Source organism: Phalacrocorax aristotelis, chromosome 16, assembly GCF_949628215.1.
Source record: "Phalacrocorax aristotelis chromosome 16, bGulAri2.1, whole genome shotgun sequence".
In the NCBI taxonomy this organism is placed as follows: Eukaryota; Metazoa; Chordata; class Aves; order Suliformes; family Phalacrocoracidae; genus Phalacrocorax; species Phalacrocorax aristotelis.
In genome coordinates this window covers 13,507,571-13,519,502 of record NC_134291.1, presented here as the reverse complement: position 1 = coordinate 13,519,502, position 11,932 = coordinate 13,507,571, and the positions used below count along the sequence as shown (strand labels likewise).

Sequence of the window (11,932 nt, the reverse complement as noted above, 5' to 3'; positions counted from 1 at the left end):
AACAACGTTCGTTGTGGTTGCTAGTCTGCATTTAGAGTGGGCACGAGCATCATTTGTGCCCGTTTCTGAAACATTCTAAGCACCATCAGCTCCTTCTAAGGTCAATCAGAATCATGGATACCTAGTACTTTGCAGAGTGGAGCCTCTGAAATTTAGAGAAACATTACATCTAAATGCTTCCAGCCCATGCTGGTCAGGCTGTCTCTTTGTCTCCTTAGAAGAGAGGTGACGTAGTGAAGGAGGAAAGATTCAAAACAAAAATACAATGCAACTAAATTAACCCACCATCTAGATAGAACATAGTAAAATTCATAGCTAGAGGAGTTAGTTTAACATCACCATGTCACTTGGTCAGGCTCCAAGACCAACATCTCGGTTAACTCAGAGGTGGGAGTGAGCGAGAGGTGTCTCAGGGACACCTTCCTCAGTGCAGACTGCAAAATGTCAGACGATTCATTCAGTATTTTCTTTTTCCTGGACATGCAAGATCTTAGCAGTGCCTCAGAAGGGTTAGGGCATGCTCTCCTCAACATTAACCAGTGTTTGAGAGAAGTGCACTCACCCCAGCTCCTCGCAGAAGTTCACAATGGCATCAAAAGCTGTCATTGCAGCTTTGTCAGATTCTCTTAAGGTGCCTTTTTTTTCCTGAAAGTAGACGGGGACAATAACTGTCGTCTTCAGCTTAAACATAAACAGATAAAGTAACTCTAGTGATGACCGAATCCAACCCTTCTGCTCAATACAGCAGACAGGTACAGACACGACCCTGTCTCTGCTCCACGCTTCTGCTCACCCATGCCTCTCTAACAGAGCTGCAGCTGGGTCTGGCAGCCCTTCCCCTTCCTGCTTCACTCCCTTGAAGCAGGGCTACAGACAGCTCTACACCCAGAAAAGCTCCTTTCACCTTTGCGTATTCAGAGGTCACTGCAGGCAAGAGGCAAACAGATCAGAGCAGAGGCAGCCTATCTAAGCAGGCAGATACGATTCCGCAGATCTTACCTGGATGTTAGAGAGCTCCTTCTTAATCAGGAAGCTGACTTGATCCCGGTCATTCCTTGAGTAATAGAGGCGGCAGCAGGATGGCTTCCCATCTCTCCCAGCTCTGCCAGACTCTTGGTAATACCCAGCCATTGACTTAGCAATATTCCAATGGGCAACAAATCTGCATGTGATAAGACAACAGGAAACGTAAGGCTGCCTGTTTCCGGATCACCACATGCATGGTTGTGTTGTTGGTGGACATCAACAACAGTAAAAAAACAGGGCAGCAAAAGCATAAAAGACAGAGGGCTTAGCAGAGCAAGGGGTTTTGCACACAGAAATTTAATCTCTCTTAAGACACGAAACACAAGGACAGCAGCCGAGCTCTAAGAAAACAAATGTATTTTTTTGTTTTCTTATGGCTTTCATGTTCTGAACATCACGTGAGCAGGATGTCACCCCACGGATGGAAACAAATGGGCACGTGAGTATCCCAACCGTGCACGCAACTGCACAGCTGTGAAGAGTGAGAATAGGGACATTGATTTAAGGATTTTGGAAGATTTTACCGTAAAATAGAGCATTAATTAAAAAGTCCTGTTTGGTTTGAGGAACACAATTTGAATGCTACAGAACACAATTTTAAATACTCGATTTGAAAAAGACACTTCTTTGCCAACAAAGTCTGCACGGGAAATTCTGTCTCACCAAGCTCACTTGTAGATGAGGGCATCCCTCCCAGCCAGCAGATGTGACTATGAATCATTACTAAACTGTAATCTCTGAAGGAAGGTTTTCAATACATCACTGCACGGCTGCTTTAAACCTCCTTGGACCTGAATATTCAGCAATTCACCTGTGTTGAGATTTTGCAGTACAGTAACAGTGCCAACGTTTCAAATACCAGCCTGCCTCAAAACCAGCGTGTCCCAGAGGCAGGTAGGATGCATATGGGTGTGGCAAAAGATTAAATGACAAAGGCAAGCAAACATGTTTCTTCAAACAGAAACACTCCAGGAGCAGGCCAGGCAGGAAGCATCAGGGCCCTAACACATTTATTTGCCATCAGGAAGTTTACCGAAGGAACTGATAAATAATCTCAAGCAAAACTGAATTAGCAGTGAAGAGAGAAGAGCAGATTCCATCAGAAGGAAAGACAATGCCTCTGGTTTCTCTTTTGTCCAGAAGAATCACCTCCAGAACTTGTGGTTACCTACTCGGTAACATATGCAGGAATACTCAGAACTCTGCCAACACAGAGCGAAGGCTAAGCAGCAGCACCTTGTTGCCTGAGCTCGGGTCAATGTCCCTTAAACTGCTAAACAACATCCTGTAAAGAGTCATTTTAACTCCACTCTTGGAAACTAACCAGATGACAAGCACATTTCAGCTACATTTCTCTTTCAGTCAGCCCTGTGCATTTCAGTTACTCTTTGCCTTTTTTAATGACCTGAACAGGGCAGAGCGGTTTCAGCGGGTCATTAATTCATGCTGCTGTCCTAGGAAACCTCTCATTTCTCTGTTGGATAACATGCATCAAGCAGGAAAATAGCCTGTTATCTGTCAGCATAGTGACACAGACAGAAGGGTGGCACAGCTGTGAACCCATGCGATTGTCTCGGTGATGTCCTGCCCCTCTCCCAGTGTTCAGAGCAATTGCTTTATGTGGATTTTAGAGTAAAGATCAGGTCTGTGTGGAGCATTGAGCGAGCTGCACCTGAGTTATCCCCCTCTGAAGTGATCACAGCTCACAGCACTAACTCAGCACAGCTATATTGCAGTGTGGGGATTCTAACAGCACAGAGCGATTATGGTGACAAAAGTCCCAGAGGAACAGCAATTGAAAACACGTGCAAAGTTTCTGTCCTTGGACTACAGCTGTATTTTTTATAGTTACTGCCATTTGTGAACTGCTATTTATTTTCCCCATTGCATTGCAAAAGGAGATCTCAAAAAAATCTGGCTCTGTCTATTTTAGTAGAGGGTGTATGAATTATTTTAGGTGCAGATTTTCTTCCCTCTGCTTTTTAACAGCAACTCTTGCACTAAGAGAAGTGAAAGGGACAGCTGTGATTGCTCTGAGATGGATCTTCTTGAAACCCTGGAGGGTGTGGCAAAAAACAAACATTCCTCCAATTTTCTTGGTTTTGAAGGTGACTGGCAAAGGGGAGCTCTGGTGCCTTGTTTTTAATTTCTTTACAAAACCCTTTCAGGTTTGTTGTTGCTGCTTCTAAGATAAAAAAAACCTCCAGCTCTGTTTTTGTGGGTTTTAGCAAGTGTTCACGAGGCATTTCAGTCAGGTGTATCAGGTAACAGAGACTGAGGCTTTCCCTTCCCACTGCTCAGGTTTCAGGCCCTGGTGCACACAATGCTCAGCCTCACATACCTCACGTTTGCTTTGTCTACTCCCATTCCAAAACTGATGGTTGCAACAATCACAGGGATCTTCTCCTCCATCCATTCGTTCTGGATGGAAGTCCTGTCTGCTGCCTTGAGTCCTGGAAAGGGAAAAAGAGGGAAAGAAACAACAACAATAATAAAGGAAAAGAAACAAGAGCATTTTCTTCCTCCTCCATTCCCCCATTGCGAGTCTACCCCCTCACTAAAACTGACTGATGTCCACACTCCTCTCTGGCCTGCAATCAAGAGGTCAGCAGCAGCTGTTCCTATTCCAAAGAGAAAAATTCAGATCCCTCCTGAGATAAAAGCAGTTGCTATATTTAGGCCATGGAAGATCCAACAAAACCAACAGTTCTGGAGTGAAGGGAATGCCATTCTGTTGAAGGCCCTGCACTGACCTCACATATCTGACGCGTGAGCATCCCACACATTGCAGGCCATGCCTAGAAAGCTGTTTTCTAGGTAGCCCCAACCCAGGCCTTAGAGGTGCTAAAGTTCAGCTCTACCAGCTGCCGAGAGATGCAGATGCAGCTTCCAGTACCTGCGTGATAGGCCTTGGCTTTCACTCCTCGGTAGCTCAGTTCAATAGCCAGCTGGTCACACACATCCCTCATCCTGCAGTACACGATGCCACAGCCGGAGTACACCTGGGCAACAGGAGAGAGAGTCCGTGACACTGCCTGAAGCCAATCAACAAAGCAGCAACCATCAGCATGGCGAGAGCAGAGGGATGCCTAAAGCTCATCTCTTCTCCAAGCTGATTCCCCAGCAACTGAAAGACACTGTTGCAGAAAAAATATCAGACCCAAAAAGACTTCCTTTACGGGTCCTACAAGGCCTAACATCAACCAAACACAGTCCCCCAATCCTCTCCCAGTGGGCACAAGGCAAGATGCAGTCTCCCTCCGCCTTACAGATATACTCAGGTGCAGAGGCCATAACTGAGCTGCTGAGAGTTATTTTGGGGATCAGGTTTAGAGCAGGAAATTCAATACAACACTCCAAACGCTTCTGTTCACCCTCGCCACGCTAGAAGAGTGGAACGCAATCAAACGTACAGTGAGCACCTGGGACATGACAAACCAAGACAGAAATGCTAGACACATATTCCTAACCCATTTTCTTTTAGACCAACCCCTTTCTGAGGACACCTCTGAAAGGGACACGGCCTTCACATTCTACCTATTTTTGAGGAACTAAAAAGCGTATGTGAGCACTCTCAGAGGAGCAAAAAATATACGTGAGTACTTTCTTTCCAGGGACCTCCTCCTTCCCTACCACAGACCAACCACTGGAAGGTCAGTGACCATTAAGGTAGAATTTGTTCGGTTTAGCTTTCTTCCCCAACTGTAACACCTACCCCAGTGGTGTTCTTCACTTCAAGCGCCTTTAGACAGAAATCCTTCAAGTTGGTGTATGGATCAGTCAAGAGCTCTTTGAACTGCACATCATAGAACAAGTTAGACCTGAAGCAAGGAGTCTTAAACGTGGACAGTGGCTGCTTTAGCTTAAGTGCTGCCACAATGTCCTCCTGGACCTGCTTGGTGGCAGTGGCAGTCAAGGCAACACAGGGTGTATTGGGTATGCGAGCGCGCAAGGTGCCCAGCCGTAGGTAGTCAGGTCGGAAGTCGTGTCCCCACTGGGAGACACAGTGCGCTTCATCGATTATCAGGTAGGACAAGAGGTTTCGGGACACCAGAGAGTTCAGCGTCGGTTGGAAGGATGAAGCAGCCGCCATCTCTGGGGTGATGTACAGGAGCTTCACTTGGGGCTTCTCACTCGCTAAGTCAGCCAGGATGGTCTTCTTTTCCTGGGCAGAAAGCTTGGAGTTCAGAGAGCTGGCTTTGATCTTCAGAGCCAGCAAGTGATCCACTTGATCCTAGAGTAAGTACAATATTAAAATTAAATGAAAAGCAAATGGATATAAAAAAGTCACCATCACCAAGAAAGACTAATAGGGAGATCCAGGTGAGGCCCCAGCTTCCACCTCCAGGATCAAGGCTCAGGACAACATACACCTACAGTCAGGGTACTTAGAACTTCAACTCTAGGTGCCTTTGTCATATCTGTCCAGCCCTAACATCCAACTGCATTTTTGTGCGTCCATTCACACTCTTTCTGCTGCTAGGGAACACCAGCTGGGGTCCGTGCAGAATAACTCATCACGGTCACAGCGAGCTGAAACAAGCCACCAACGTGTCTCAGGATTTACACAATCAAGTTGTGACAGATGGAAAATGAATAGCACCACCCTACAACAACAGAGTGCATTTCACTCCAAAATCGCTACATGATGTTACAAACACAGCCGGGATAGGACGAAGTACAAGAATCGGGCAAATCACCACTGCGGCAGAACCAAGTCTGGATGAGAATCGTGCCATGAAAACTGAGAGGAAAACATGGCATCATGTCCAGACACATCCAGAGGGACCCTGGGCATACAAATTCACCTCCCTGTCCCTACACTGAGCTGTTCGCTTGCACGTGACTAGCACATAACATTTCAGAAGATATGAACAGTCCTGAAAAACGGATATCTCAATGTTTCACTCAATAACTGGTTTCAGTGACTGATTTAATATCCACCTTCTTCTGTTCACAAAGCCAGCACTCGGCCTTCCCAAAGGTAAACTACAGACTAAGCTCTCAAAGCTTGGCTACACTGAAATACATCATGATCATTTGAGGCGTAGCCACCCCACCCCCAGGCTTGATGAGAGGCCTCAGGTTCACTCCAGCTCTCTTCCCTGAGACTCGCTGAGCCCATCTCAACCTATTTGTCACTCTGACACATTCTGCTTCACCTGCAAATCGTACAGTGGTAACTTCCTTAACCTCCATTTCACTGATAAAATACTGCCTGCGCTGGAGCTTAATTAGAAATCCTTTCCCTTGGAACAAATTCGCTATTTGTAACAGCTTTCTATCACCAAGCCTGCTCTTCATCCTTAAAATATATTACATTAAGACTGTAAAATAGTTAACAAAGGAAAAAACAACACACCACAAAAACCAAAACAGTGGCCTACAACACCAGATATCGTGCAATGTTAATCAGATGCTTTACACAAGTCTAAGCAATGCTGCAGCTGCTCTTACAAGGAGGTGTTTCTCCCGACAGGTGATGAAACAGTAGAAAAGGCAAAATATGGGGCGGGGGGGGAAAGTCTCACAGATGAAAGCGCTCAAGGAGCAGCTCTGCTAAGCCAGCTTCTTCCCACAACAGAAAGGCTGTCCGCAACAAAAACACATTTTGGTGCAGAACAAATTGCGCCTTCAAAGGCAACTTCATCAGTCCCCGAGTTATTACTTTTGGGTAAAATGGCAGTTTTCTTCTGGGCAAGGATCCAGTTTGGTCCGTTTGAGGTTGTCTACTTTGCTGCTTCTGTACAGCACACAGGAGGTAAAAGACAACTGGAGAAAATGGAGAAAGGCTCAGTTATAAAAACCACCAGGTTATTATTAAAGAACCACCACCTCCTTTTAGAGAACTGCATGGTATCATACCAGAGTTACTCTGCTCTGCAGCTAAGTTGCAGCCTCTTCACCTATCACCAGGGTAAGCAAAACACACTGAGACATCAGGATGAGAAACTAGAGGCAGGCCGATGGCAGAGACTCGTGGACAGAAAGACAAGGCGCAGCTGTGCCTCCACAGTCTCCCGACCCCCTTCACTGCCTGCTTTTCCACAGCTAACAGGAGACAGTTACCTGAATCAGTGCAATCAGAGGTGAAATGACAATGGTGATGCCCACTGACAGAACTGCAGGAAGCTGGTAGCACAAGGATTTCCCTGCCCCTGTGGGCATGCATACAAAGACATCCTTCTTGCCTGCAAAGACAACAGAAGAAAGCTCAAGGCTACTGAGTGGTGGCGCGTTCCCAGGGCTCTGACTGGAGGGGTGGGCTGAAAGGCTTGTAATCTGTGAGAAACAGCATACGTGTGCTTATACCATGTGGCATATCCACAAAAAGACACTTCATTTTAGGTTCTAAAAGTGTAGCAATACTTTGCACGCCTGCAACGGTTTCCTTCAAAGAATCTCCCATTGCTTTGTAAGCATTTAGAAACAGCCTTACCAAAGTACGAGAAGATACACAGAAACCAAGATAAAGAGAAGTCAAACAAGTTGTTCACGCTAATCCTCTTCTAGACGAGCTGCTTTCACTCATCTTACAGATATCCAGTTACCAAATTACCAGCCCCATGACAGGTATTTACCACATCTTCTTAAAGCTTATCTCAGAAAGGTATCCAGAAATAAGGGTTGGAAATCTCAACCAGAAAGATAATATCATGCGGTTAGTGACTGTCGCTGCGTTAAGCAGCATCCACTTCAAGTCAGGGAGATGCCAGCGCATGCGATGTTAACAGAGACCCCCTGCTGACTGAACACGGCTTTTGGCCGGTCTGTTGTCAACAGCACCTCTGCACAGCTCCTGGCGGCAGCAGGAAACTGTAACTACAGCCCAAAGGCTGAGTTTGACACCTTTCTGATTCGCACTGTGAGACCTGCCAGGGGAGCTGGCGGTTGGCAGCCTGGATGTGTGAGCTGTCTGTCCAACCAACAGCGATATGTTGGTGGATACGTCAATACCCCCAAAGTCATGTTTCTGATAATGGCCACGTGATTCAGAAAACAGATATAAACTGCCAGGAAACCAAGTCTTCTAGTAGTATCATCTCAGTCTAACACCATCTACAGCTAGGACAGGTTTGCTCTGAAAATGTATAAATGTGAACAGTTTTGACCTCATCTGACCATAAACATGCTGGCAGACGCCTCCAGGGGAGATACCAACAAGAGCATACTTCAAGGTTTCCTATTTTCTGCTTGATGCAATAGTGGAGTTACAAAACAAGCGCAAAGGAGAACAGGCAGGGCAAAGCCGTGCTCAGAGCTTGCGTGCAGCGCATGCTCCTGCTCCTACGCCGCTGAAGCGACCGAGGAGGGCTCGGAGGGCCAGGTGGTCCTGCCTGGTCCAGGCGATGCGTCTCCTCACGGCAGGCGCGGTACCAGCTCCTGCAGTACCGCCCTCACAGGAGGGTGGAAAACCAGACGCGCTTGCTTGCCTCCTTGCGACGCCGAGCCTCACCTCTTGCCACCGTCATGGTCGCACTTTCCTGCAGGGAAGTCTTGAAGGAGTCGAAGCCGAAGACCTTCCGCAGCGCTGTCCGGACCCTGCCCTCCAGGCCCGGGGGAGCCTCGCCGCTCATCCTGGAGAAGCTGCGAACAGTGACAGAGCCCAGGCTGAACCCCGGCGCCGCCGCCCGCCCCGCTGCCCCACGGCTGCCCTGCCGGGGCCCCCCCTTTTTTAGCCCCCCCCAAGGGATGCTCTCCAGGGCCCCTCACTGGACGGGACCCCGATATCGGCTATTCTGGGCCGGACCCCGCTGAGGCCTCCCCGTGGGGCTGAGGGGACCTGGCTGCCCCCAGACCCGACACAGTGGTGGGGGGGATGGGGTCCTTCTCACCCCGCCCGCCCGCCACACCCCTCCTCGGCCCGACCCCCGCCCTCTCGCACTTGGTCAGGGTCCGGCAGGTGCTGCCGCGGCGCCGCGAGATGACGTCAGAAACACCTCTTAAAGAGCCAGCCACCCCCGCTATAAGCAGGCCCCGCACTTTTTATGCCTCCTCTTCCTCCACCATAGGCACCCTGCTCCGCCTTGCCGCGGGGCTCCCTCCTTTCGCCGGGCCTCTCCCGGTTTAACGTGAGCCCGCTTGAGGCGGAAGAAGGGAGGCGTTGCTATGGCGACTGCGCTGCGCGCGTCATCGCCGCGCGCCGGAAGCGCGCCGTGGCGGAGGCGGAAGATGGCGGCCGCGAAGCGTAGCGTCCTCTCGTCGTTGGCGGTTTATGCCGAGGATTCGGACCCGGAGTCGGACAGCGAAGCCGGGGCGGCAGGGAGCGACGGGGGAGCGGCGGCGGGTGAGGCCTGAGGGCGCCGGGCCGGGCCGGGTCGCCGTCCCCTCATGGCGGGGAGGCCCCGCTCCTTGCCGCCGCCTCCTGCCTCACGGTTTTCTTTCCCTTTCTCTTTAGGAGAGAAAGGAGGCCTGGTCTCGGTTGGGTACGGAGACGACGACTTCACCCGCCTGGACGGGGATGAGGACGGGTATGAAGAGGAGGATGATGAGAACAGCAGGCAGTCAGTAAGTATTTCTCTGCTCCCAGGGCTTGCCCTACTCCCTTCCATGCTCGCAGAGGCTTTTCTTCCTCTAAGGAAAGCCCCTGACTGGCAGCCCAAGCTGGAACTCGGAATATCTGACTCCTGGTGTGGGTTTTAGCACTATCCAAGTACTTCTGTTTGCTTCATTTTAAAGTAGAAAGCATTTCCTTTGAAACCTCTCAGTGGCTTGGCGCAGCTTGTGTTGCTTGTTACTAACCATGTTGATGCTCCTTGAATTTTTTAATGGGAAAAGGCTGGTACGAGTCAGCAGCCACACTAAATGAAAATTATTCTGTAAGCATAGTCGACATGCCTGAGAGCCTTGTAAAAGGAACACACTGTTGCATGGTCGGCTGGAGGATGAAAAAGAATAAAGTTCTGTGATGTCTTGAATTATTCTTTTGTGTGTAACTAAACCCACTCACTGCATCAAGTTATCTTGATGTAATAGTGTCCTGTCTCAAAGTGAGTGGCTGTTGTTTGTCATAGGCGCATGGCACGTGTATAATATCATCTAAATATTGAGGTAATTGGTACGTTATGAGGCAGGGCGTGTAGCTCACTGCCCACGAGTGCGGCTGTAGTACACAAAAGGATATATAGTTCTGTCCTGTGTCTGCAAGAGCAAACCAGTAAGTTTTGGGGAGTGGGGAGGGAGGTTCTTGTCTCCTGTCTTTCTCATCAACATTTTGCTTTTGTTATCTTGTCCCCGTTTGGGTTTTTTGGCTACACGGTAGAGGAAAGAAATAGTGTTATGTTACTATAACTTTTCCTCATTGAAATCTACTCTGTGTGCATTAGTTCAGTCTATTTTGAGACACTCACTCCTTCTGCCATCTGTTTTCCCAAGTCGCAGACAAGAAATTTGTCTGGTTCTTGCTTTTGGTTTTGTTCTTTTGCTAACTGGGAAGGTGCAAGCAGTAGCATTTGGGACTTGCTCCTGGCATCTGGCTAAAGTACTAAGTGTAAACTAAAGTTTTACTAAAGTACTGAAGCTTTTTTACAGCTTTAGTAATTCTTCCTTTGAGATCCAAAACTTCTAGATCCTTCTTTAATGATATCTCTTTAGTTTAAAGAAAGGTGTAGGTGTGATCTAGGTGTGTGTCAAGATCAGCTGTGTTTAGTTAGCCTCGACAATAGGCAGGTCAGTGGAGTAGCCTTTACTGCACACACTTTATTTCAGTGCAGGTTGCAGCTGTCCGTCACCTGGAGGGACAAGCTGCTGTCCAAGTAATGGCAGTTGGCCGAATTGCTCTGGTGTTGGCCCGTAGGTCTCTCGTGTCTGCAGTTACTGTACAGATGTGTGCAGGTTATGCATAGTGCCTTCTCTCCAGGATTATTGCTGGAGAGCAGTGCTTGGTTTTTTGCAATACGTATTCTTTGACCAGAATCCAGAGCCTCCTTGATATTGCTTGTGCTAGTAGCTTCTGTTGGTTACAAGTTGTTTTTAGAGAGCAGTGTGAGCTGGGCTCAAGTTGTCCTGGGCTTTTATCTAAACACCTCTGTGCTTTTCTACCTTAACTGAACAGACTCTGTTTTTTCAAAGGCAGAAATGGTGACATGAATGACTGAACCCATCATTGCTTTGTTGAAACTGACTTTTATTTTTATAATATAGGTGGGACTGTGCAGGGGAGAGGAATCTCATTTGTGATAAACACCAAGTTACTTGATACTATGGTTCTTTTCTAATTACAAACTTACTGTTATTAAACTTTGACAGTTAAGACTGAATTATTGGCATATGTGCATGTTTCAGAAAGGTGAGCTGAAGAGTAGCTGAAGTGAAGGAGTTTGATGTCTCACTTCTGTTGGATATGTATGTTAGCTCAGGCAATTAAAACATACTGACATTGTTGTGTGGTTATTCTCTAACTTGCCTTGTCAGAACTTGCTCATGTGCTAATACTCTGAGGTGGGTGTTTTGTTGCAAACTCCTCCTTTCAGCTGCATTTAATCACCTTGCTTTTTTTTTTGTTTTCTTTTTTGAAGTTAAAACACTGAGGTCTTGTTTTGGCCCCAAAGTTGAAATTTGTGGTGAAGTTTGGAAGAAAAACCATTTTGCTGAGTTGTATGAGCTTGAAAAGTATTTTCTGCTTCTTAGCCTTGTTTTGAACCCAGAGTATGTATTTAAGTCTAGAAACATAGATAACTCGAGGATCCCCAGTGAAGTAGCTTGCAGGGTAGTGGAAGAGTAGGCTTCCCTACCAGTTGGGCCCAAAGCTGGACCTTGCTTCTCACGCAGTGTAGAATTTCACACGAGGCGGAGTTCAGTATTTTAAGCTCTCACAGGGCAGAAATCTGCCCAGTTCTTTAGTTTATTTCTGGGTAGAAATAAAAATTGAATGGAGTCTGTTACTTAAAACAGTGAAATTTGTCAG

At 47.6% G+C, this 11,932-nt stretch overlaps 2 protein-coding genes across 7 annotated transcripts in view; one reads left to right on the top strand and one right to left on the bottom strand.

The window, feature by feature from the left end:
* RECQL5 (RecQ like helicase 5) overlaps nucleotides 1-9,112 on the bottom strand; it is a 38,549-nt gene extending 29,437 nt beyond the window's left edge. For 3 of the 5 annotated variants that reach the window (XM_075111492.1, XM_075111494.1, XM_075111496.1), the window contains exons 1-8: nucleotides 8,912-9,044; nucleotides 8,483-8,613; nucleotides 7,096-7,217; nucleotides 4,742-5,260; nucleotides 3,923-4,028; nucleotides 3,368-3,479; nucleotides 1,000-1,162; nucleotides 563-645 (exon numbers count right to left, since the gene is read on the bottom strand). In XM_075111492.1, the coding sequence (XP_074967593.1) occupies nucleotides 563-645; nucleotides 1,000-1,162; nucleotides 3,368-3,479; nucleotides 3,923-4,028; nucleotides 4,742-5,260; nucleotides 7,096-7,217; nucleotides 8,483-8,603 (1,226 nt within the window). In that variant the 5' untranslated portion in view covers nucleotides 8,604-8,613; nucleotides 8,912-9,044. Of the gene's footprint in view, nucleotides 1-562; nucleotides 646-999; nucleotides 1,163-3,367; nucleotides 3,480-3,922; nucleotides 4,029-4,741; nucleotides 5,261-7,095; nucleotides 7,218-8,482; nucleotides 8,614-8,911 lie in introns of all 5 variants that reach the window. The other 2 variants (XM_075111493.1, XM_075111497.1) reach the window with 1 other exon arrangement.
* An 8-nt stretch (nucleotides 9,113-9,120) lies between these two features.
* SAP30BP (SAP30 binding protein) overlaps nucleotides 9,121-11,932 on the top strand; it is a 31,379-nt gene continuing 28,567 nt past the window's right edge. For both annotated transcript variants that reach the window (XM_075111499.1, XM_075111498.1), the window contains exons 1-2: nucleotides 9,121-9,313; nucleotides 9,425-9,534. In XM_075111499.1, coding sequence (XP_074967600.1) covers nucleotides 9,136-9,313; nucleotides 9,425-9,534 — 288 coding nt within the window. In that variant the 5' untranslated portion in view covers nucleotides 9,121-9,135. The remainder of the gene's footprint in view (nucleotides 9,314-9,424; nucleotides 9,535-11,932) is intronic.